Source organism: Diadema antillarum, unplaced genomic scaffold (assembly GCF_040938485.1).
Source record: "Diadema antillarum isolate AM-2024a unplaced genomic scaffold, OU_Dant_1.0 seq00001071_RagTag, whole genome shotgun sequence".
Taxonomy (NCBI): Eukaryota; Metazoa; Echinodermata; class Echinoidea; order Diadematoida; family Diadematidae; genus Diadema; species Diadema antillarum.
The window spans coordinates 383,433-410,392 of NW_027271896.1; the positions used below are offsets into that span (position 1 = coordinate 383,433).

At 38.2% G+C, this 26,960-nt stretch overlaps 1 protein-coding gene across 1 annotated transcript in view; it reads right to left on the reverse strand.

Annotated features, from left to right (window-relative positions):
• Window positions 1-2,922: 2,922 nt before the first annotated feature.
• The window catches only part of LOC139743352 (uncharacterized), a 40,954-nt gene continuing 16,916 nt past the window's right edge, over window positions 2,923-26,960 (reverse strand). The window contains exon 8 of the mRNA XM_071653840.1: window positions 2,923-3,079. Within this exon, the coding sequence (XP_071509941.1) occupies window positions 2,923-3,079 (157 nt within the window). The remainder of the gene's footprint in view (window positions 3,080-26,960) is intronic.

Consider the following 26,960-nt stretch of genomic DNA (forward strand, 5'->3'; position numbering starts at 1 on the left):
TCCATAATTTTGATGTTATTTCATTTGCTAATACGTGTGTACATCTACTTCCAAGGTGAAAAATGTACGAACAGAAAAATGGCATATTCCCATATTCCTGCATTGCCATGAAATAGTGTGGCCCCATCCCACCCCACCCCCCCCCCATTTTCCCTCCCCCTCCCCCCCCCCCCCCAAAAAAAAAGAAAACCCCACATTAAAACATTTTAAGTCATTGCGTAGATCGCTACGTAAGCATGGTTAGACTGCGCGATTGAGCAGACGACATTGTTTCCTATTCCCGTATGGACTTGTTTCTTGCGACCGTTGAGGGCTAGACAGTGAAGGCATACATCTAATTGGTCTCTTGGGTTTGATGGGATAGCGCCTTGGTGACGTGCTTCTGTCATTATTTTCGTCAAATCACTGACAGAACATGAAGGAGTTTCAATGTGCAAGATGTGAACAGATTTTAGTCCCATTATCACGTGATTTGGTTTGTCAAGGCAAGTTGTTTGTCTTTCAAAGCGGCGCCACCGACATGTTCATCCTGGAATACAATGCTTAGCATTATGAACTATCCGTTAATTGTCATGCTGGCTTTACATAACCTTAAACTCCTTCCTGTTTTGTTAATGATTAAAGAAACACACAAGACTTTGATCGTTATTACTGCACAAAAAATGGTCAACCAGGATGAACTAATTCAACTTAGACTGAACATAATACACGAAGTTGTCCCATATCTTGAAATAAAACACGCGCGCGCGCGCGCGCGCGCGCGTACACACACACACACACACACACACACCATGCCCTGTCGTTTGACTTCGACGTATGTGGTGCTGCTGCCTATACGTGCACACTACATCGAAAAATTGCCTGTTATAGGCCAATTGATTAAGTGCCAATGTTTCGAACATAATGCAAACGGTACTTACTATATGCACATAACGATAATTATGTCACACGAAAATGAAAGCTGTTACAACTACGGAGGTGAATGTCCTGACCACTAAAGTGATTCAACGACATAATGAGACAATAAATAAGCATATAATTCAAATCACTAACGTTTGTTGTACGTTTGCAATCAACATTTATTGAATCTAAAAGTTTAACACTCGAATATTGCACAAGACGGGGACGGAGTTATACAACAATGGTATTGTCATGTGCTTCAGTCTGATAACAAAAGCAAACAAAGCACGAAATCGATATTCGCATTGGGTCTAAGTTGGATGCTAACCCATGTCAGACCTGCTCTGAAATTATCGTGTTGGCGTGCAAATGTTAAACTCTGACTAGACGAGTAGATTCAAACTTGAAAAATCTCATGTCACTTCGCAAGTGCCGAAACGAGTCTCGGATTTCGTTTGTGTGTTTTTGTTTTTGTTTTTGAAATACAGAAAATTTCCCCGTGCTTATTTATAATAATAGTAATGATAATAATACGGTATGGCGCAAAGTACTAGAAAATAACAATGTTTTCTGTTCAAGGTTTCCATTTCAGTCCCTTTTCTTTAAGAATACAAGATGAGGATTTTAATGTTTTAGCAAACCGACGCCAGTTCTCGTTCCGAGCAACCATACGAACAGCAGTATCTCGCCATTGGCATACTATCAAAAAGGGAAGATGACCTGCGAAACCTCGTGGCAAGGAGAAGTTCACCCAGGCTCGGTAGATTTCTGTTCGAGGGATGGTCATCCGACCAGAGTGCATCGACATCCACTGAAAGACGAAACAAAGAATAATAGGAGCAATGGCACTGATGTCACAATGGTGATGAGGATCGAAGTGACACGCCCTCAACATGCCACGAGAGAAACACTTTTAGGTCGTATTCCAACGAGCACATGTAAAAAGATTTGTTAAACCACTGATCTCTATGCCTCCTATATAGAGGTCATTGTGCTAGACTCATTGGATCTTCATCTTGTGGATTAACCCACAGCTTAGCTGTTAGGTTCCACGGACAATTTTGACGGAAGTAATGTTGCTTCCAGTGTAGTGCTCTCCGCAAAGTAATCTGATACCGCTTTCAGTAACTCACGCATCTTTGGCCCGCTCCTGGTCCGAGCTACAGTAAATTAGCCCGCGCCAAGCATTAAAAATGGCGTTCAGTAACTATAGCAGAGCCGCGCTACTTTTACGATGACCCATTTATAAACTCGGTCAAGTAAGGGATAACTGCTATTAGTACTTCAGCAATGATTGACATTTCATCATGAGGTCGCAAGTAGAATCTTGTGTTGTTGGTTTTTTTTTTCTTTTGTGGCGGTCGTATCCACATAATCAGAAGAAAAGTAGTAGAATTATAAAATATATGGAACATATTTAGACTTTCGTTTCGCCATGTATATGTGACGCTGGAGTATCATGAACAAAAAAAAAATACATCAGGCATTGTACTGCATAGGTCCTCTAATTAACCTATAGGCCTTTGACTATGCAGCTTTAAACAGATTTATCAAGAAGAATCACAGTATCTTTGGCTCATAAATCTCCAAATGGCGCAATTGAGGGCAAAAATGTTGCTCAAGGGGCATTAAATCTTTGTCAAAGATTAAGAGGTTTGTGCGAGGAACCAAATAAAGGAGGTGACGTAAAGCAAGACCCACAGGGTGCTCGCGATCACCACACTCTATAAAGTTAGATGGTACATCCAGAATTTTGAATGTTGTCACTCCTTGAACTTTTTGTCAAGGCATGTATTACGTTTAACACTCAAAATGTTGGATTTACCATTTCTTTTTTCAGCTTAACACTACAAAAGTTGAATTTAACAATCAAAATTTGGATTTGTCATTTCATCATTCAGCTTAACACTCAACATGTTAAATTCAACATTCAAATGTTGGAATTACCATATCACTTCATAGAGTGTATCAAAGAGAGAATATTATGTGTTACCTCCATTCGTGACGGTGTTTCCTGATCGCTTAGCCTGTGAGCACTTCACTACCACGGCCCTGGCGAGCTCGATGCCCGCAGTACTGCCTCCTCTTCTCCCCGCTGGCTGGCGGAGTGGCGAGAAGTATCATGGAGATCGCAATGGCTGCAGCAGCAATGGCCACGTTTGGTTGTCCTGCCATATTTCTACAAAGACTGACCACAAACAAGGAAAGAGAAAGATCATTATATCATCGTGTCGACAATGAAACGGTTGTTCACTCACAGGACAGATATTTCATCATTGCTTCGAAGAGAATCGGCCGATCTCCTCCACGATTACAGTTCGTATTATTCTGAAGATTCATTAGCCCGATGAAGGCTCGTTATCATCCCCAAAGGTTCATTAGTCCGAAAACAGGATTAAGATTCGTTATTCCGAAGGTTCGTTTGTCGGAAAATGAGGTTGATCATTCCGAAAGTTCGTTAGTGAGAAAATGATACGAGATTCGTCATTCCCAATGTTCGTTAACCCGGAACTGAAATAAAGTTAGTATACCGAAGGGTTCGATCCTGTCCCAAAGTTCGTTTATACGCACCTTCGGTATAGCGAACCTTCAGAAGAATGCCTCAGAATGTTCGGGTCAACGAACCCAAAGTCATTTTCATACTAACGAACATCTAGGTGTACGGAATTGTGTGTTTCGGAATAACGAGAGTTCAGAACAACGAACTTCATCCCTTATTCACTCTTCCTAACTACGAGAAGGTTCGTTAATGAATTTGACATTTGACACGTCAGTGAAAATGAAATAAGATTCGGTATTCTGAAGGTTCGTTAGTCCGATTTTTGTTTTCAAAGTTCGTTATTCCGAAGGTTGGCTGGTGGAAAAGTTCGTTTATTCGCACCTTCGGAACAGCAAACCTTCGGAATAACACCTCAAATGTTCGGATTAACGAACCCTATTTCAGTTTCGGACTAACGATCATCTAGGTGTGTTTCGGAATAACGAACATCACCCCTTTCCCACTCCTCCTAAACTACGAGAAGCTTCATCCGTAGAACCACATTCATTCGTTATCAGAACCCTCACACACCATTGACTCTTGTGATTCCCACTTTGCATGAGACAACATCATTAATTCTCACAAGACTTAGTGATGAGGATCAACGATTCAGTAAGTACAGTCACCTGAAATGATGTGGAAATTCTGTGTTGTATGACAGGTGATCAAAACTTGGCTTAAAGACATCTACAGAATAAGAAGTTTGATGAGTGGTCACTGGTGGTGTCAACGTTAATCGACTTAAGTCACATTAAGCGCTAACGTAATAGCGCCATAGATGAGTATATGAGAAGAGAGAGGTGAGGAAAGAATGAATGATTTAGACTGAAAAGGGGAAAGTGATGCCGAGATGGCAAAAGAGTAAGAGTGTTGACAGGTGATTGTGGGAGGGGATGGAAATCTTGAATACTTCAAACTGTCTGATACACACAAAAGAGACACCAATGCAGTTCGCATTACCCGGGCGATTCAAAGTGATTGAAAATACACAATGTACGTCGCAGTGTTTAATCATTGCTCGATAGAGAGCCTTTCTTTCACTCGAGGGAGGGCCATGATTCAATAGAACAAGATGGGAAGCGTAAGTTTACTTTAAATCGGCGAGCAGAGCAAGTTATCGGGCCGTTCATTATGCAAGAGAATGGACCGACAACGAACATGGCAAGAGTTAGAGCGAAGTAACAAAATCGAGTTAGTCGGTGAGGGGGAGCGAAGTAAGTCGACGAGACTAGAAGTAGGGCGTGTTTACACACATCTAGTAATCATGATTCATATCACTACACAAGTCTACTCAGGACAAGTGAGAAAGAGAAAGGGGTGGCTGCGAAAAAACAAAAACAAAACAGAAACATGAGAAGCCAGAATAGATGAGAGACAGTCAGAATTAAAGTACAAGTGTAAAGATATAACACGGCTGAGGTTTCTTGCAACTTTACCCTAAATTTAATGCCATTGTGCTATCATCACACTTCAGACAGCATTACTTTGGTTCCTTAATACATCATCAGTATACAAGAAAGGGAACATTAGACAAAAATATTGACGGTTAAAACCAGATATAGAAGTATGCCCAAAGAGAGAAAGGGGGGGGGGTGGAGAGGAGCACGTGAAAGGAAGGACGGAGAGCATAATGAGAGTTTGAGAAGGCACAAGAACATGCACTTTACTACAATTTAGAACCTCAAGCAGCATTTGATGAATCATACAACCCTCCTGTACGTCATTGTATATGAAATAGGGCAGGTCATTCCTTTAAGCTAGGCTTACTATGGTGGCCATCTGGACTCTCCTTATCTGTTGTTACCAATATCTATATTCCCTTATAATACAAAATCAATTTCAATTCATTATTATTATTATTATTTTTAGATACAGTTTGTCATTTCTGTAAGTACCTTATACTCCTTCTGCAGCTGATGAACGTTATGTTGTAAAAGGTTGCGAAATATCAAATCCCCACCCCAAAAAAAAGTCATTTCTGAAATAAGGAAGGAAAAAAAAATCATTCAAAAAGAAGAAGGAATTAACGCAAAATGGTCGAGCAACATGTTCAAAAATACCATCAAAACAATAATCATAAGTAGGCACGCGCAGCGGCGCGTACACTAAAGTTTGGTAAGAAAACAGCATTTACCAGTTCGGAGAGAACCATTCTTATCTAAAACACTTATGTCACTGGACTATCAATAATCATTTTGCAAATAGTGTTATTTTTACAGAGTGACAATCAGCCTTGAGACATGGAAGTTCCCATGATTATGTCCACGATGAACATTATTTGCGCTCCTCGCTTCCGAACTCATTTTCAATTCAGTTCAAATCTATTTCCATTTTTCAACAAAACATAATAGGCCCTAAATCATCACTTTATTGAAGTATCAAACAACAACGAAGAAAAACATCGAAAGACACAACGAAACAATAGAAATAACAGAATCATTACAGCAATACATCGTCCATAGCCAGGACAAGGCGTATCAATGGACATTGAGGTCAAATGAGAATTAGACATAGAATAGACATAATAGAAAGATTAGATAAAAGTACCACTTCAAATATTCCCCCAGAGAGATAAAAATAAACACCAAACACCCCTTCACTCTTAAACACGCTTTTCGCTCTTCTGCAAAAGAGCATGATGTAAACGATGCGGTGTGAAGTGAACAGGGTATGCGATAATAGCGGAATATGATATCAATGAAACCTTGTAATATATAATCAAAGTGAAGTGAACGATATCAATATACTCCGCCCTTCCTTTCTACCACAGTCACTCCTATCCCCGCTACGACTCATACTTCTCATTATAATGACCATAAGGCCATCTTTAAATCAATGACACATGAATCAGCAAATAATAGTCCACCATTTGCTATCAAAAAACGTCAAACTAAATTTTTTATTCAGAAGAGGGGTACTTTGGATGAAAAAACGAATCAGAATTTAAGAACTTAAATCATGCAAAACTGAATTATTTTAATGATTTAGTAAATCAATAAACTGGGTCTTTTCATATATTCAAGTAATCTATGGATTCACTCAAGCTATAGATCCCTTCAATCTGCAAAAATAATTTTGATAACTTTGTTTCCAAACTGCTTTTCAGGCAAAATGTATAACGTCTAGAAACAGACTGCATTATTACTTTTCACGTGATGTACGTGATAATCGATTCATTTTGTAGTAGAAAGAAGATTTATTTGATTTAATTTAACCTCATCTAGTTTAATTTCATTTATTTTTCAACATCTAAATAAGATTATATTGATTATAACAAAATAACAATGGCAATTTGTACAAAAAAAGGTGAAATGGTATCAAGCAAATTCAAGATGTAGGCCGAGAATAGATATCAAGCAATAGTATGATATGTATATTATCATAGTACATAACAGAACACGTAATATACAAATATATTGATCTTCATGATATCAATTCGAGGTGAAATAGCACTAAGTAGTAAGGAATATCGCATGCAGCTCTAATCTTTGCTTACGTGTCCTTGCATATGGTCTGAGGACAGCTTGGTTATTTTAGTAGTTCTCCCTTTGAGTGAAATGAATCTGAACTGATGTGTTGGTTATTGTAATGTCTTACATGGCCTCTTTATAGCACCTTAGTAATGAAAACTCACCGATGCATTGCACATATTCACTGCAAAGAAAACCAGACTAAGCAAGAACGGAAATGCAAACAGGTAGTATCATCATATCCCCCAGTTTTGAGGTGTATGATTCCAAGCTGTTTGCTGCCATATCGATGGCAAAAGATATACCCTGAATCGGGATGGCTTGTGATTCATTCGCCCGACAATGGGAGAACAAATTTACGCATCGCATAAACTGGGTTCGTTACATGCGTCACATTTACTTGCATGGTGAGAAGCATGATATTCCGGTCTCTCGTAACCCACATCGGTTGTTTTTTTTTTCTTTTAACTTCGAGGACACGGGGGGGGGGGGGGGAGGGAGGAGGAGCAATTCCTGTCGTGGGTTGTCAATTCCCCCCAAAACCTATACTCTTGCAGAAATAGAATAAAATGCGGCAAACCAAGGCGGTGTCGCCCCAAAACACATTCCCAATAAGACGAAATATATGTTTTAAAAAAATCCACAAAATGTTGTTTGTTTTTAAGCTCTGTAACCTACAGGACACAGCTTTCAAAGTAAGCTTTACTCTCACCATACTCTTCGTTTTTTCCCCCGTTGTTCTCATTTCTTAAAAATTCAAGCAAGGGAGAATCCCGAATTACGCACAAGGAAATACTTAGCTGTAAAAAAAAAAAAGCCCCCCAAAAGTGTTGTATCCGTAGGCCTAGAGTCTCCTGTGAGGCACTCTATACAGCGCATACATGAATCTTATAATACAGCAAATGGAAAATGCAGAAGTATATAAGCTAATATATACATTGGAAGGATGGACACAACATCTTTTTGATGCAATTAAGTCACAAGTTGACGAATAGTTAAATATGGAGTTTTCTTCTTTTCTTCTCTACTTTCACATCTACACATATCCGTCTTTTAATTTATTCAAGTTGTAAATCTTATCGTATTTTGCATTCATGTTTGTTTCAATTCAGTTACAAACCAATGATTATAAATGATTACATATATCTACATCACAATATTTCTTAAGGGATCATTTTCAATAAGCCTACTTTGTGCTTCTCATGATTCCGCCACTATCATATTTGACACCATGTATTTTTGTTTGTTTGTTTGTTTGTCTGTTTGTTTTTAATGCAAAGTTTGTAAACCAATTGTGAAAGTGGAAATAAATGAAATGAAATGAAATGAAATGAAATGAAATGAAGAATACTATTTTTCCCTTTTATGTTATAAGTATGAAAGAAAACAAAAACACAAAATGCAATACTTGGTAATAAAATGCGATGTGCCACACAGACAAATTATTCCATGCATATCATTTCTTCATGTTGAAAAATGAAAATGATATCACATTCATGCATTTCATTCGCTTTGATTTCGTCTACTTTTCAGTACTTTACCTTATCCTCCATTACATCACAACAAAACAACAACAATAACAACAAAGAAAAAGAAACTTTTCATGCTTACCTTATTGTCGGTGTCCTAAGGTACAGTCGTGTCAGAATCACTGATGCAGAAAATATGAATAAAACAAGATAATAGATAACTAACAATGTATAGCAATGATAATTACATTGATGATTATGTGAAAGGTTAGCTGGGCTGGTTACTGATCAAAGAACACAGTAATTCATATTTACTTGCGATGTGATCCTTTAGCATGATGAAGATGGTCAGAGTACAAGATACCACAAGAAAATAGAAATAAAATTCAACATGCTGTCACTTTTCTATTGTAATGAAAGAGCACCTGACTAACCACTTTTAGAGAGCAGAGGGAATAATTACTACACTCAGCATATATTATGTCAGTATCAAGTTGATGGAATGTGTAAATTTCGTGAAAATTGAATTTTTGTGGATTTATTTTTGTAATTTCTTTGTATTGTTGTCCACACATGACGTCATGAACTCTAGTAGTCTCCTGATCCAGTGGTTCCAACACCAAAATTTAAAAAATATATAACTTTTGCATCGATTGTCCGATTTTCCTCAAACTTTCACTGATGTGTTCTACTAATGTTGCTGCTTTCACTCAGTCCACACTGCTCTTTGGGTTCTGGTTTCCTGTAACACTGAGATGCTGTGTAGTTTCAAATTATGGCATCGTAGGCGTTCATACGGGCGTTATCAGCGAGTATTATGTTGCTATCTACATCCGAACGTACGTCCCTATCACAGAGTTAACTGATTGCAAACATTGGAATAGCTGAAATGTCAGGCGAAATGAAAGCTCAAAAGAAAAGAAAACAAAACAAAACAATGTCCAAACAAAATAAACAAGAAACGAGAAGAAACAAACAACCAAACAAACAAACAAACAAACAAACAAACAAAAATAAGAGGATTAAAATCTACCGAAGCTGATGACGGAAAATCGTATTGACATCGTATTGATATCGCTCAAAAAGGTATGGGTTGTTTGTTTGCTTGTTTGTTTGTCTGTTTGTTTGTGTGTGTGCTAGTGTGTGGTCCTATTTCAGTTGTTTAATGATAAAGGGGAAAAAAGTCCATGACGAAAATGGGAAAAATCCATGACGAAAAGTCCATCAATGCACAAAAATCTGGTGTTATGTACTGGGAAATCCATAAATTCAATGTAAGAGCTACAACCTGGCTGCGAGTATGACTTTGTGGTTTTTGTGAAAGTCTTTGTGCGACGTGAGTTTCGTTGTGCATACCATTTGATTGTTAGCTATTGCAAGATTATACGCCTGAAAAATCCCTCGTATACCTGGGGTCTTATATAATCACAAAAACTATTTGCCTCTACGGAGAAAGGCAATAGGCCTACATGAATGTAACTGCCATCTTTATGACCATTGTGTGTGCAAAAAAGACTATGCTTTTTGTTATATATTAAACGAAATGGGTGTCGGATGACTCAACACAATGAGCAAAGATGACCATTTATTATTCGTTTGATTATCCTTGCTTTCATATGACTGGTTTGATTACTCTCCCCCCTCTCTTTCTCTTATCTATTTCGATCTGTCTATACCTACCTACCTATCTATCTATCTATCTATCTATCTATCTATCTATCTATCTATCTCTCATCTACGTGATCTATCTATCTATTTCGATCTGTCTATACCTACCTACATATCTATCTATCTATCTATCTATCTATATTTCAATTCAATACAATTCAATTCATTTATTTCATTCTCATTTTTCTTCCAACAAAACATAACACAAGGTAAATCAGAGAATCCATCATAAGCATACAGTCCTAAGTGCGAAGGATAAACGATAGTCATCAAACTAATAGAAATAAATTATGTATACATACGGGAAAGCACAAAGTTATATTTTGAGGAGAAAAAAAAAGAGAACTGAGAGGTCCACTAAAAAGCAGTGCTTGTAGATTGTAGACCACTCAAGAATTTCTTCCAACAATACTTACTACAAATACAAATACATTACACAAAAATGATTTGGACAAAATGAAACAAACAACAGAGACACAACAACATGACATGACTAAACTGAGGGGGAGACGATTGAACGGAATGGGACAAAAACAAAAGTAAAGGAAGAAAAGGATAGAAAGAAAGAAAGAGAGAGAGAGATGAGAGAGAGATAGAGAGAGGGAGAGAAGGAGAGAGAAAAGAGAGAGAATGCCTACACGCTGAACAAGAGAAACGGAAGAGAGAATTGAGGAGGTGCTTCGAACAGCTGGTAACTGCACGCAGCTGTGTAAAAATTATGCAAATAAGATGCCGTATTTCATAGTCTGGTAGTGGTAATGCGGTTTTTCACTGCGTAATGATAAATTCAATAACTGATAATGACCCTCATGTTTGCTGTAACCTGTATAGGTATTGAAAATAAATATCTCAGCCAGAATTTAAGCAAAAAAATTCAAATCACGCTTACAAATGTATAACGATGGAGAATTTTTTATTTCAGGACTTAATGAATTCCAAAATTTAGGGCCGGTGTATATCAAATGTGTTCTGAGCTAATAAGGTTCTCAAAAGGGGTAAATGAAACTCATTAGACCGCCTAGTAGGATATTCATGAAAAGATTGATTTCGTGGAAACGTTGAATTAAAGATATTGGGAAGAGCATTTGTGTTGTAATTGAACATGAACTGACCCAGTTGAAAAAGAAACAAATCTTTGATTTTTTAAATCTTATGAACAATGAATCTGAATGGGAACGTGGTGAAACCCCACAAATAATACGAAGTACTATATCTATGTACTAATATCTATGTACGTATATCTATCTGTCTCTATCTATATCTATCTATCTATCTATCTATCTATCTATCTATCTATCTATCTACAGTATCTATCTATCTATCTACAGTATCTATCTATCTATCTATCTATCTACAGTATCTATCTATCTATCTATCTATCTATCTATCTATCTTACTCTCTATCTATCTATATCTACCTACCTACCTGTACCTACCTACCTATCTATCTATCTATCTATCTATCTATCTATCTATCTATCTATCTATCTATATCTATGTACGTATATCTATCTGTCTGTCAGTCTCTCTCTCTCTCTCTATCTTTCTATCTATCTATCCTTCTATCTATCTATCTAATGACAAACACTTTGTATGAGACTGCAAGCTTATTTGAAATTGTATCTTTATCACTCTTTTTACCAGGTTACGTATTCCCCTCTTAACAGTACAATGTATTTCAATGTTCCTTTTTATCTTCCGTCATTAAACTGTTACTTAAACCTGGGGATATTCCAGTGATAACGAACAACCTTGAATCCAGGGAGAGAGCAAATAAAAGAAAAAGAGCAAGAAAAAAACATTGTTTTCGAGTTAGGAGTTTCGACCCTTCACTCGGTCACTTTCCAGGGCATTTATACTGTATAGTGAAGCTGGAACCCATTCAGTTCTGTTTGATATCGAATCGATCATTTCTGAACGAGAAATGAATGAAAAACACGTCACAAATCACCTGCTGTATCTACCTTAAGGAAGCAATGCCGGTTTGACACATCAATAATTGGTGTATTTACAGGCTTTTTCTGTCTGAAAACACCCGCTAACATGAAAGGAATTGGTCTCGTTAAGAGTACAGATGGCAAATTACGTCTTTCCGTGGTTTTCCTGTTTTTTTGTTATATTTCAGCCAATAGGATTAATCTGGCACAACGACCCCTTAAAACGAACGCTGAATCCATGCCGATATTTTGTTATTATCAATTTCGTATCTTACCCCGTAGGTTCTTGCTTGAGCAGAAAAATATGAAGGTGAAAATTAGCCTTTCCAAAAAATATGAACGATTAAGCAATTCACGATGAAAGCATTAAGATGGCAACGACGCAATTATGTTCACACATGTTGACAGGTATATCAACTTAAATATATAATAAACATATAAGAAAGAGAGAGATCGACGGAGATAGGAATCAAGTAACAGAGAGGAGAGACAGACAGACAAACCGACATGAAGACGTGACAACGAAATGTTATTTTCTTACAGTAACATCTTAATAAAATTCTACTTGATTACATGTTTTTTTAAAGATCATCATCATCTTTCTTAACATTCGTCAGTCTGCAATTAAGCTATCGGCAAAAACAAACAAACAAACAGACAAATTTACACACACACACACACACACACACACACACAAACAAAAATAAAACTGAAGACACACGTCCTCACAAAGGCGCCGCTGCAGATCTTCAGAGTATTTCATGGTAACGTAAGACCAGATTTAGTAACCAGCTTTGACATTTAGTCACCAAAGGGCAGAACATGTGCTAAATACATGCAAACCAACCAACAAACAAACCAACAAACATCTAACAAATTAAAAAAAAAAACTTAACTCTAATGATAGATCATTCTCATTTAAGGAGATTTCATTGTGTATACCATCTCATTACAATGCCCTCTACTCGGATGTCCTTAAGTCCTTAAAAGTGCATGGACAACTACTTCATTATAGGCCACTAATGATGGTCCGCCTTGGGAGAAAAACAAAGAAATCGTACACAGAAACAAAATCATTTCAGCTTAGCGTAGTTAAAAATCACGAAACCTATGTGCATCATTTTGTTTTTGAACACTTTTCCTCATTTGATTATAACACACACTCGTATTATCAGAGTAGTCTGCTTTTCTCTTTAATTTGCGATGTAAACTTTCCTAACGATTGAGCGAAATGATTTTAATGAAAATGATTTTCCCGAACTGCCTGATGACAATCAAATTGTGTTACCGTAAGTATACTTGATAGAGCCCATGTGTAAATTTCTGGACAGCAAATATCTTCTTTACAAACTAGACAGAAATGAACGTTTCTGACCTGATTATAATTTTTCAGTTTCTAAACTCAAGCTCTTATCATGTCTGTCAAGTTACTCAATGTGTACGATTATGGTTTTCTTGATACTCATAATGAATAAATATTCCGAACAAGAAGTTTAGGGAAGGAGGAGGAGGAGGAGGAGGAGGAGGAGGAGGAGGAGGTTGAGAAAAGGAGTACGATGTTGATGAAGTTCTTAGCGTCTGAATCTAGAAAACAGCATTACTTTTTCATATTTTAACTATTGAAGTTAAGCGTCTAAATAGACAATATTTTTGTAAAAAATTTTGTATGAGTATTATATTATCTTAAAAAAAATGTATTTTTTAAAAGATAATATTATCCCTTATTTGTAGTTGCGTCTTATCACCACAAAAGAAGTCTCAGCGCTCTCTCTTTGAGCTAGCCATGTTTTCGAAGTACTAGTACCTTGCTTTTACGAATCAATTTTACTTTGAGCTGATTTCCTCAAAGCTTAGACATTCTCACAAAATAAAACAAAACGAAGATTGAAGGGTGAGAAACCATTCTCTAAACACAAATGAATTAATCTTCTTATTGAAAGTTGGTACCTGTTCCTTTGGTTTATTGCAATAATTGTCCGACAATCAGTGTCACTTTTTGTTTAAGTAAAACTTAACAAATTCCATCATCTTTTGTTAGATCTACAACCTTATAATTGTTATAATAGATACGTGTATTTATTTGATTCCATCAACTTATTTGAATTGAATCCATTTGAATTAATCGATTTGTTTGTGTATATTTCACTCTCATTTATCATCAGGGGAACATAAACTATGACATTAAAAGTGAGGAATGAATAATGATTCATAGACAGCCAGCTCTGAAAAGTAATGGACATTCCTACAACTGCGAATCTAGCATTGGCAGTAAGGTTGTAAAATTATGGTTTCAAGTTATGATAATGAATTCTTGTCGCATTGAGGTAATAATCATATCATTGGTTTTATATGTTGTTATTTTTTAGGCTCTGAGAAAACTCATTTGCCTGGGATAAAATGGTAATAGTAAGAATGACAATGTTTTGATTCCGAAAAAAAAACTGCACCAGATTTCAAGATGAAAATATGGTTTTAAATTTGTTGACATTGAATGGATCTGGAACAAATAGGCAGACGGACGTCTAGAAGTCTAGAGTCTGCACAGAGACAGATTAAACAGCTAAAGATTAACCGTCTTTCACTGTATGAGAAAATACATCGAGAGACATGAGGTAAATTGCTTACTGTCCAATTAAATTAATATCGGCAACGCTCAATATTCTCAAAAGATGTGATTATGTCCTACTTTTTCTGACATAACAATGGAATATTTTTTCACTTTTGCTTGTGTAAGATTTGCTTTACAGAAAGTATAATGAGAGCATAATCGTTCAACGAAGGTTTTAAACTAGGGCTCGAATTGATACGCTTCTGCCGTTTTAATGTTTAAAAAGCACGCTGTGTTGAAAGTATAAAAAGGGGACTCGAAATAATATGCTTACGCAGTTACGAAATTATTGAAACTTCTCTTTTCTGCATCCATGGCTCCAGTTTCTCATAGCAGCTGGAAGCGCGTCGCCTCGATTTAAATATACAGGGCAGTTTATAAAAGAATGATATTTTTTAGTTTCGTCTCAGGTCACTGAACTTACGGATGAAATGATATTATTACAAGCAGCAGCTAGGATGCAGCTATCGAGCTCTCTTGTCTACGACAACATCTGCACTGCTCTTTACCAACTGTCTCTTAAAGTCAGCAGGGGGACAAAAATCATGAATGAATCCTAAGTGATGACGGTCTCTGACACCGACTAGCATGTTGACGAGTAAGAAGTATCAGTTCTACTCCACCAAAGTCCGAGCAAGAAACTTCATAAAGGTAATGAACTTACCGCTCACTGGTGTCGGAAATGATTCGCACGTCCGCTGCCGATAAGAAACCTACAATGATGCAACTTTCCTTCTCTGGCTGAATGTCATTCGTGGCGTCACTCGATAAATGGCTGTCTAGTGAATTCTGGGTGTCCTCTTCCACTCCAAAAACATACGAGCAGCTCTATAAGGCAAGAATGCTCTACGACGTTATAACGATATTAAGGTGGCGTCTGGTTGTGGTGCACGATGATCATGCATTTATATCGCGTAAACTACTCGGGGAAAAAGAGAGGAGGGAAAAAATGGTTTAATAATCAATTAAGTCTCTGTGATAGCTTCCATTTATCGGACTCTGATGTAATTGTGACAGATTTTGTGAAGAGTAACTCGCCCTTTTTTTTTTCCGCTGGATAATGATCGCAGAGGCGTAACACCTGCCTTCGTGCCAGCCGGGCTCCGATGATCTGGGAGGAAGGATAGGCGGGAATGGACATCAATCAAGGGAGTGGGAGAGGGAGGGAGAGAGAGAGATGGAGATGGGGATAGAGAGAGAGGGGGAGAGATAGGGGGAGAGAGAGAGAGAGAGGACAGGGAGGGTAGAGAGGGGGAGAGAGAGAGAGAGAGAGAGAGATGGAGATGGGGATAGAGAGAGAGGGGGAGAGATAGGGGGAGAGAGAGAGAGAGAGAGAGAGGACAGGAAGGGTAGAGAGGGGGAGAGAGAGAGGGAGAGAGAGAGGACAGGGAGGGTAGAGAGGGGGAGAGACGGAAGATGGGCGAGGCAGCGGCTAAATGATATAAAAGATGAATAAGTCGGCTCAACCAAAACAATGACAAACGTGAGGATTGTTTCGACCGCAATTATTCCACATATTAGAATCACCGTCCACTAGTATTTATACAGCCGTTTAAAGTTGGTGTGTTCTGCTCATTTCAAAGGAAATGCCAAGAGCGAATCGGGAAGTGAACGGAATTCGTAGAGAGTCTAATTCCATTACAAAAACCGATGGTTTCTTTTATGTGTAGATGTACACGCGATCTTGATTTTGAAAATATGTGATTCACCTGACCCATGCATCCCCATCATCACACAAAGAAAGTGACGAAATTAAAACAACAACAACAACAACAACAACAACAACAACAAGAAGCAATTGACGCAAAACGGTAGATTGCATCACAGGAAAAAGGGGCGTGCTTGCAGGCTTTAACATTAGTTTTGTTTAAGATCTTGTTGAATTACCGTGTGTGCAATTAAAAAAGGGGGCTAATTCTGATATTGAGGGTCCCTATATGAAAGAACGGCGAGACGTAATTTATTAGTGTCATTTTTATGAGGAAAGAAAAGTTTTGATTTGCATCATAGCAGAAAACAAGACTTTCAGAGAAGATTTTCACGTGGATAATCATTATCGTGAAGGCGATGGACATGACTGAGTTGTGCTTTGTTTATATTCTGTACACCATTTAGATGTTATTTCGTGAAAATAAAAGGCTGGAATAAAGGAAAGGTCTCTATGACTGAAAGGTCTCACACAAACAAACTAACTCATCCCGGCCATTGCCAACACTGTCACACAAAAACACACAAACATTTATTAGGCCTATTATGTATGTGTGTGTAAGAGCCAAGAATCTTAAACTTGGTAGAGATAAGCGAGTATGCAATAATTATATTATTCTTCGTTTAAGATTCTTCATTATCTAAATCATGGAAATATTAGATTCAACCAGCTTCTGCTTTTCTATTCAAGAGATAATTATAATAATTGCTAATGGCTTACAATTAGACGGATATCTAGGTGGAAATCCACTACATGTCATTACTGAATCTCTAATCATTATCAAACGACAATCATTTCTTTATCCATTTGATTCACTTCTACAAACATACTTTGCCACGTTAATGATTTTAATGTTCGTCATATTTTGGTGAACTTCATGAGTCTTCAACCCCAAATGGGTTGATGTCAGTCATTCCGAATGTTCGTTATAATCTGAAAATGAATAAGGCTCGTTGTTCTGAAAGTTTTTTTTTTATCCCGTAATACACTAATTCTATATACCTATAGATGTTCATTACTACAAAAATGAAATAGGGTTCATTAATATGAACATTTCTGATGTCTTTCTGAAGGTAAGTTAGCCTGAAAATGAAACAAGTTTCGTTATTGAGAAGGTTCGTTAATCCAAAGAGTCGTTATTTCGAAGATTCAAGTGCGTACTAACAGACCTTTTCGAACCTTTTCCGGATTATCTTTTTTCGGATTATCAAACGAACCTTCTTAGTATAAACGTACTTTTTTTCATTTTCCGGTCAACGAAACTTTGTAATAACGAGCCTTCGGCAGTTTGGAATTAACGAACTGTATACCTGCGAATGGTGATCTCAACTATAGTACTTTTTTTTCGAAAACAGCTAATGTCCTGAACGATACAGGTGCTATATGCAGAGTGTGGAAACCCTTGTAGACTATAGTGTGCAAAATTACGAGGCCTGCTGAACTGATTGAATTGTACTTATCACTGGTAATTGTAACAGCGTTCCTTTACAGTTTTCACTATCAGTATCACTATCATAACACTGGCGTAGCCAGGGGGGGGGGGGGGGGCGATGGGGGCGGTCGCCCCCCCCCCCCCCCCTAAGATTTGGACCGGGGATTTGGGAGGCGGAAAAAAAAAAATGCGTGTTTACTGTATGCATGCACATGAAGCGGGTCTCCTTTGCAACCTTTCATCAAATAAGATATTTTTTTTTAATATTTCACTCAAAGTATGCACCAGATCGTTGAATTTCAATTCAAAATATGCAAAATCTCTCGTGCTTGGGAGGGGGTATCCCCCTCCCAAACCCTCCCCCTCTGTGCCTCTTTCCCTAGCCAAGTACACTTTTTAGATTTACAAAAAATTCTGAATAATTCTGAGTGCACAAGACTTATCACTTATATTCCGAAAACTGAAGGTTCCCTCATGTATCTTAAAAGGAATTTCCCCTTTTAATCGACCCTTTCCTCCCTCAGCCCCCCCCCCCAAAAAAAAAATCAGGTTTTTTTTTTTTTGGTGATTTCTCAAATGTTGATTCCATCAAATATGCGTATACGAGATATCTCAATTTCAACCTTAAAAAGATAAAAGCTCCATCGGAAGGGAAGGGTGGAGATAACACTCGCCCACGCCTTCTCCCTGCTCACCCCCCCCCCCCCCCGGCCATGCAAAGAAGTAGACTGTGCCTATACCCAGATCGCTTTATTTCAACTCTAAAAACGCAAAAGCTCCGCGAGCGGGAAGGGGAATCCCCCTTCCCCTAAGCTCTATACCTCACTAGACTTTATACATTCGCACAGATGGTGCACATTCGGAATAAGAGCTAAATTCCGTGATTTTAACACTTCGATGAAAACGTATTGCACCAAAAATTTGCACCAGATCGCTGAATTTCAGGTCTGAAAACGCAAAATCACCTTCGTGTGGGAGGGGATATGCCCCTATCTACACCCTCGTGTGCATGCTTTTTCTGTTTGATTGCTGAACAGACAGCGTTCATGATATTCAGTGTAAGAATTAATACAAGAAGACTAGTGTATCTAAATTATACCATTTTATAGGCAAATTGTTCAATAATAATCTACACTAAAATATACTGCAACCTTAAACAAGTGGGACTGTTTCAACTCGTTGAAACACGCAAAAACATGCATCAAATTGCACCATTTGCAACATCAAAATGCAAAAAGTTCTCGCCGTGGGAGGGGGGACACCCCCCTCCCACACCCTCCCCTACCCCCTCGCTCGCTCCGCTCGCTCGGGTTCAGTCGCGTTCATGATATTCAGTGAAGAGAATTAATACAACAAGTGTATCTAAATTATACCATTTTATAGGCAAATTGTTAAATAATCTACACTAAAATATACTGCTACCTTAAACAAGTGGGACTGTTTCACGTCGATGAAACACGCAAAAACATGCATCAAATTGCACCATTTGCAAAATCAAAATGCAAAAAGTTCTTACCGTGGGAGGGGGGACACCCCCCTCCCACACCCTCCCCTCCCCCTCGCTCGCTCCGCTCGCTCGGGTTCAGTCGCGTTCATGATATTCAGTGAAAAAAATTAATACAAGAAGTGTATCTAAATTATACCATTTTATAGGCAAATTGTTCAATAATAATCTACACTAAAATATACTGCTATATACCTTAAACAAGTGGGACTGTTTCACGTCGATAAAACGCGCAAAAACATGCATCAAATTGCATCATTTGCAACATCAAAATGCAAAAAGTTCTTACTGTGGGAGGGGGACACCCCCCTCCCACACCCTCCCCTACCCCCTCGCTCGCTCCGCTCGCTCGGGTTCAGTCGCGTTCATGATATTCAGTGAAAAGAATTAATACAAGAAGTGTATCTAAATCATACCATTTTATAGGCAATTGTTCAATAATAATCTACATCAAAATAAACTGCTACCATAAACAAGTGGGACTGTTTCACGTCGATAAAACGCGCAAAAACATGCATCAAATTGCACCATTTGCAACATCAAAATGCAAAAAGTTCTCGCCGTGGGAGGGGGGACACCCCCCTCCCACACCCTCCCCTACCCCCTCGCTCGCTCCGCTCGCTCGGGTTCAGTCGCGTTCATGATATTCAGTGAAGAGAATTAATACAACAAGTGTATCTAAATTATACCATTTTATAGGCAAATTCTTGAATAATAATCTACACTAAAATATACTGCTACCTTAAACAAGTGGGACTGTTTCACGTCGATGAAACACGCAGAAACATGCATCAAATTGCACCATTTGCAAAATTAAAATGCAAAAAGTTCTTACCGTGGGAGGGGGGACACCCCCCTCCCACACCCTCCCCTCCCCCTCGCTCGCTCCGCTCGCTCGGGTTCAGTCGCGTTCATGATATTCAGTGCAAAAAAATTAATACAAGAAGTGTTTCTAAATTATACCATTTTATAGGCAAATTGTTCAATAATAATCTACACTAAAATATACTGCTACCTTAAACAAGTGGGACTGTTTCTCGTCGATAAAACGCGCAAAAACATGCATCAAATTGCACCATTTGCAACATCAAAATGCAAAAAGTTCTTACTGTGGGAGGGGGACACCCCCCTCCCACACCCTCCCCTACCCCCTCGCTCGCTCCGCTCGCTCGGGTTCAGTCGCGTTCATGATATTCAGTGAAAAGAATTAATACAAGAAGTGTATCTAAATCATACCATTTTATAGGCAATTGTTCAATAATAATCTACATCAAAATAAACTGCTATCATAAACAAGTGGGACTGTTTCACGTCGATAAAACGCGCAAAAACATGCATCAAATTGCATCATTTACAACATCAAAATGCAAAAAGTTCTTACTGTGGGAAGGGGGACACCCCCCTCCCACACCCTCCCCTACCCCCTCGCTCACTCCGCTCGCTCGGGTTCAGTCGCGTTCATGATATTCAGTGAAAAGAATCAATACAAGAAGTGTACTGTAAAACGAGGAATTTTCGCGTGCACTTTAATTTCGCGAATTTCGCGAGCGCCAAGATTCGCGAAATTAAAATGCACGCGAAAGTCCTTGTTTACACTATATGCATTGAACGCCAGTGGCACTTCGCGAAAATTTCATGCCACGAAAAAGGCTGTCGGTTCCAATTCGCGAAAAATTCATGCCGCGAATATATCATGTTTTACAGTATCTAAATTATACCATTTTATAGGCAAATTGTTCAATAATAATCTACATCAAAATAAACTGCTACCATAAACAAGTGGGACTGCTTCACGTCGATAAAACGCGCAAAAACATGCATCGAATTGCACCATTTACAACATCCAAATGCAAAAAGTTCTTACCGTGGGAGGGGGGACACCCCCCTCCCACACCCTCCCCCCCCCCCCCCTCGCTCGCTCCGCTCGCTCGGGCTCGGTCGCTTCGCTCCCTCGCAGACTAACCGCCCCCCCTAAGATGAAATCCTGGCTACGCCGTTGTATCATAACCATATTGTCATGCATTAATTGTAATCAATATCAGCAGTGTGCAATCACCCGTGTATAACGACGAAGTATTCATAATGACCATGAAGCAATTACATCATCATTTGACCTATGGTAGGTCATTTGTATTTGGTAGTTACAATGACACCTAAAGTCTAACTTTGCTTCTATTCATTTCCTTATCTCTAACTCAGCAAGTCAATAGAAATGTAATTTGCTATCGAACTGTATGTAGTGCCGAGTCCATGGCTTGAAAATTTGACAATAACAAGATATATTTCAAAGATGGGCGACAAGTTCTTTTGCTGTTGACTCCTATAGCACTGCAGAAAAATTTGTGCACAATTATATAGCTGCAAAGTCTTTAGAATGTTTAGAATAATTATGCGTCTTTGTTTCTTCCTAAAGAAGACTTAAAAATGATGAGACAAACAAGCGAACTGCGACATTGTTGAAGTAAGCGTAAGAGAGAGAGAGAGAGAGAGAGGGGGGGAGGAAAGAGATGAAAAGCACGCACGATTATTTTTCTGAGCTTTGAATGCATTCAGCGTGTTCTTTATATGTCAATGGAATAAGACAAGATGAAGTCATGGCTAGAGAATTCAAATTCCCGCAACGAATGAGGAAAATGAGTGATGTTCACGGAGTTTCTCGGGAGGAGACAGGAGAGATAAAATAAAAGGGGAAAACATGTATTCAGACCCTCCATGTCTGTTGTTGGTTTTATTCTCAAGTAAGAAAATACAATTCCGGAATATATTCATAACGCCACCGGTTAAGGGGGCATGGATCTCTCCCCCTATTGATTCGTGCTTTCAGGTTTGACATGGAGCGATGATAGCTCTTTAAATAATATATCACACCCGTTTTAAGAAAAGCCAGCAGGATGTGGGCTGAGCGGTCTTTCGAACACTCCGGCGTGTTTTCTGACGTGCATGACATAATACCTGGCAGAATGAGGAAGTTGACTAATTTAATTGACGTCAAAGAATATCGTATCTGGTAGGCCCAAGTTAGAAAAAGGCGGTGATTAAAAAGAGAGAGAGGGAGAACATAAAAGACCGGTTTCATTTTTGGCGCTATCGGAAAATGGGTAAACGCGCACTCTCTACCAGTTATCGTAGCGAGGATGTCGCCAAATAAAGATAATGAAATGCGAGTGAGGTTTGAATGCATACTATGAGTGGAGAGTGTAGACCATGCAAATACACTCAGTCCTTCTCCCTTTCTGATATGAGTTGTAATTATTTGATGTGAACACGCACTGAAAGTGATTCAGGTGCTCATGCATGCTTGTGTGCTGTTATTGTGTAAGTGACAACGATACTTTCATAGTTGTTGTAATGGTTATAAGGGTATTGATATGTCAGTATTAGGAGACATCATTCAAACCTACCTTATACATAAATAGTCAAAAAAATAAGTAGATGTTCATGTATATATTGTATGTGTGTGTGTGTGTGCGTGTGTGTGTGTGTGTGTGTGTGTGTGTGTGTGTGTGTGTGTGTGTGTGTACACACAACATACATAAAGCTGGACATGACTGCTCCACAGAGTGTCGTTACAGTGACTTTCTGTCGAGTAGCGACGGCCATAGAGCAATGACACGAGACCAACAATCAGATATCAAACATTTTGTGATAAATTGATTTAAAAAAAAAAAATGTTCCGTTTAATATACTCTTTGCCTCCCGATGCAATAAAAAGATTTGACGAGCACAACCAATACATGTGTACTGAAGTATTGATGAAAAGATCACTGAGGTGTGATCTTCGCAGTGAATTTTCACCATCATAATATCACGTCATGTCACGTCAACATCACGTCATGTCAACATTTACGTCATGTCAACATTTACGACCAGAAATGAACAATGATGAATACGTTGAGTCTTACAAAAGTAGATAGTTACTATACACTCGGACACGAGTAAATATACACATATGGCGAAATGATTCCCTTCCACTGGAAAAAAACAAACAAACACACAAAACACATTCGATCTAAAGACATGGAAAGACTCTGAAGACATGAAACCTGAAATTTTGCACCAATCATTATCATTTTTAGAACTTTCAATTCACATTTTTATGGTTAATATGCTACTGTCCTTCTCAATGTTGAAATGTTTATGTATAAGCTGAATATTGGCGATCTTCCTAGTATATTTTCCTCAATGTTTGTTAAAAACAGTGATACCCATACTTACCCTACAAGACACAGTGAATCCTATCATTCCCCCCCCCCCCCCGTTCATACAGTTTTAGCTCTTAAGATAATTACTTCGACCGGTCCTTCTTTCTGGAATGAGTCAGACTCTGTTCGGTTGCAATCAAGTTCTCTAACACGTCTAAGTTCCTTTAAGCAAAATCTTAAAGCCAATTTTCTAATCATTTATTTTATTCAATCATTTAATTATTTTGCCGTGATCACTTGAAGTATTTCTGCATACTCAAAATGATGCCTCGCTCTGTCGCTCGGATGGCTTCATTTGTTTTATCAATTTGTTACTTTACTTAGCATTGATACCTTAAGTTTAATCATGAACATCATACAATACCTTGTACATTCCGTAAACGTTATGATATTCTCGACATGTTGTATTTTTGCACGTTTCGTCATTTTTGATACCGACATATTGTAGTAAAAGCCTATTATATCTTTGGAACCTACATCCTACAAGCTTTGTTTTTAGTGGGTTCCTCATATTACACGTCACTTATATGTCCTTATATATTTGTGCAATTTTGTTTCAAATTGACTGTTGTGTTAAAAAAAATTCTAAAATCAAATGGAATATAAAACTTGTATGAAATATGGAATATGGATCATGAATAACAAAAAAAAAAAATCGGTTAGTCTAGTTTTCATGTCATTCAGGGATCGCGATATCTCGTGTTCATGTTTTGGGGTTGTAATGTGGAGTTTGTTGAACCCTCGGTGCAGTTAGAATCAGAATCAAACTCCGCTGATGTATTTTACCGATATTGCTGTTTTAACGCAATCCACATTTTCTATATATATCTGGGCTTTGGTTTTCAAGATATCTACATCTCGCATTCTGTAAACCGTAATGTCACATGGCTCATTGATGGTACATTCGACACCATATCACAACTTTCCAAGTAACCAATGGCAAGTAACCAATTTCGGGGAACCTACTCCCACAAGCATCTGCTTCTATGTAGGTTCCCACTACACACAATTATATTTATACGCCATGAATGTCATGTACTTGAGAATGATTTCAATTGATTTTGTGCCATGTAAATGCTGTTTGTATATACTAAAATTATAACTTATAATTTACGTTGCTTTAAATTGTCATGGATGGACGTTGTAAACACAATTCTGTTTCATTTATGTGGAAACTTAATAAATGAAATGAAATCAGTGATCTATCACTTGGTCTACTCTCACTTCGTCTAATAGCCATTTAGTCTCAACCCACATGGTCTAATCCCGTTTCATCTACAACCGGTTCGTCTGACCATGATTCAGTCCAATTGCCACTTAGCCTTATTACCAGTTGGTCTATTCATACTTCCACATTGGTTATGCCCAATTCGTCTAATACCCCAATTTATCAGACAAAATGTAAAAAAAAAATCCAAGGAGTCAAAATTGCAATTAGACCATCTGGCCATTAGACGAAATGATAGTCAAACTGGACATTAGACCAAGTGAGGAGTAGACCAAACGGGCATTAGACGAAACTGATAGTAGACCAAATGAGATTTGATTGTTTTTTAATGAGGGGACTGTATACTACAAGCTCTGCTTTTTAGCAGTACCTTCCATTTCCAGCAATTTTGTTTCTGACTTTACCACAATGACATAACATTCATTGTTATCTCTGTTAATAATTTACCTGTGTCTTTATTACATGTTATTATGTTCATTACATTGTTTTACTGATTTTGTGACATTATCTGTACATGCGAACATTTCATTATATCCCTAATTATTTTGTTGGAAATGAAATAAATCAATTTGAACTTGAACTTAAGTTTAGCTTTAGTGATGTTAGACGAACTGGAAAGTAGACCATCTGATATTAGACCAATGGCAATAAACCATGGCATCAACTCAAACTCAACTAGCTTTATTTTTTGCATTGAATTGAAGCTCTGTACATTTTTTTGCACTTCAATTATAATCAATAGAAGGAACTACAAAATACAAAGTGATACATTCGTCAATTCAAATCTTAAACAATTAAAAAAAAGGACAAAAAAGTACAAAATGTTATATGGATGATAATGTGATGAGTAACATTGCACACTTTAAAATTGTTAAAAAAAACCCCAAAAACTCCAAACAAATAGATGTGTCGGCTGAAAGTCATTCAAGATGTTTGAGAATATCACAGAGTTAGAAATAACGAGCAGAACAGATTGAGCATCTCAAAATGAGTTTTCACAAAGTTTTAAACATTGAGGCGATCACATGATACCATACAATCAATCCTAAGAAACAATGATGTAAACACTTCACAATTTCCCCATTGGCTTTGTTGCGACACAAATTGTCGCCCCGGCACAAATTGTCGCCCCCTGAAGCAGGCGACACAAATTGTCGCCCCAGCACAACTTGTCGTATGGCGACAATTTGTGCTGATGGCTGACGGCACAAATTGTCGCCCGCCCTCGAAGCGCTTTTTGGGGGGTAACATCATTCTTGACATAGTCATTGAAATACCAACGCATAACTTACATAGCTACATCAATGCAAACAAGCCATGTAAAAAGTCACAGTGAGGTTTCAAGGAAGTGTGTATGTGCGCGCGCGCATGATAATTAAGTGTCCGTTCGTGTGTGTGTGTGTGTGTGCGTGTGTGTGTGAGTGTGTGTTGTGTGTTGTATCATATTATGGAAGAATTCACACGTATACACACAGAGAAACAAGCCACTACCACTATACAACCACCAAACATGCACACAGTTTCCACATATTGTATTATCATACTCCAAACACACACACACACACAGCTATGCGCAAATGCACACACAAGTCACATAATACACTTGAACACATACCATGCATCCCCCCAACACACACATGCGCATAACTTACCAGTCATACCCACCCCACCCAAGCATAACACCGGAGCAACCACCCCAACCACACAATTCATAGTGCATGGCCGAGGACAATTTGTGCAGCTACGTTTCATTTTGCCAGCACAAATTGTCGCCATCGAGGTCAAAAATTGGGAACTGCACAAGCAGCACAAACAGGCGACAAATTATGCAGGGGCGACAATTTGTGCCGGCACAAACTGTCGCCCCGAGCCGGGGGCGACAATTTCTGCCAGGGAGACAATTTGTGCCGTAACAGACTTGTAGAAACGTGAAAAATGTATCTACATTATGACTTACGTGTTTGGTCGATAAACTCATGGTTTCATCGTATACCCACTTACCTATTTTGTAATAAAATGAAAGAAGACAACTGAATCAAGACAGTGCGCAATTCAGTAAGCCATCATCGTCTTATCTTATACGTGACGTAATGATTGTACATGTACTCAAATCACTATTTCATGAACATGTTAATGTCTGATTGTAATTACGGTTATACGGTCTTCAAGTTTTCCCGTCTTGAAATCGGAGTTCAAGTTCATCAGAACAATTTTAGTGTGTGTGTTGATGTGTTGTTTATTTATCAACGACTGTGATTGTTGATGCAACAATGCGTCCACAATTGAACGTCCAGA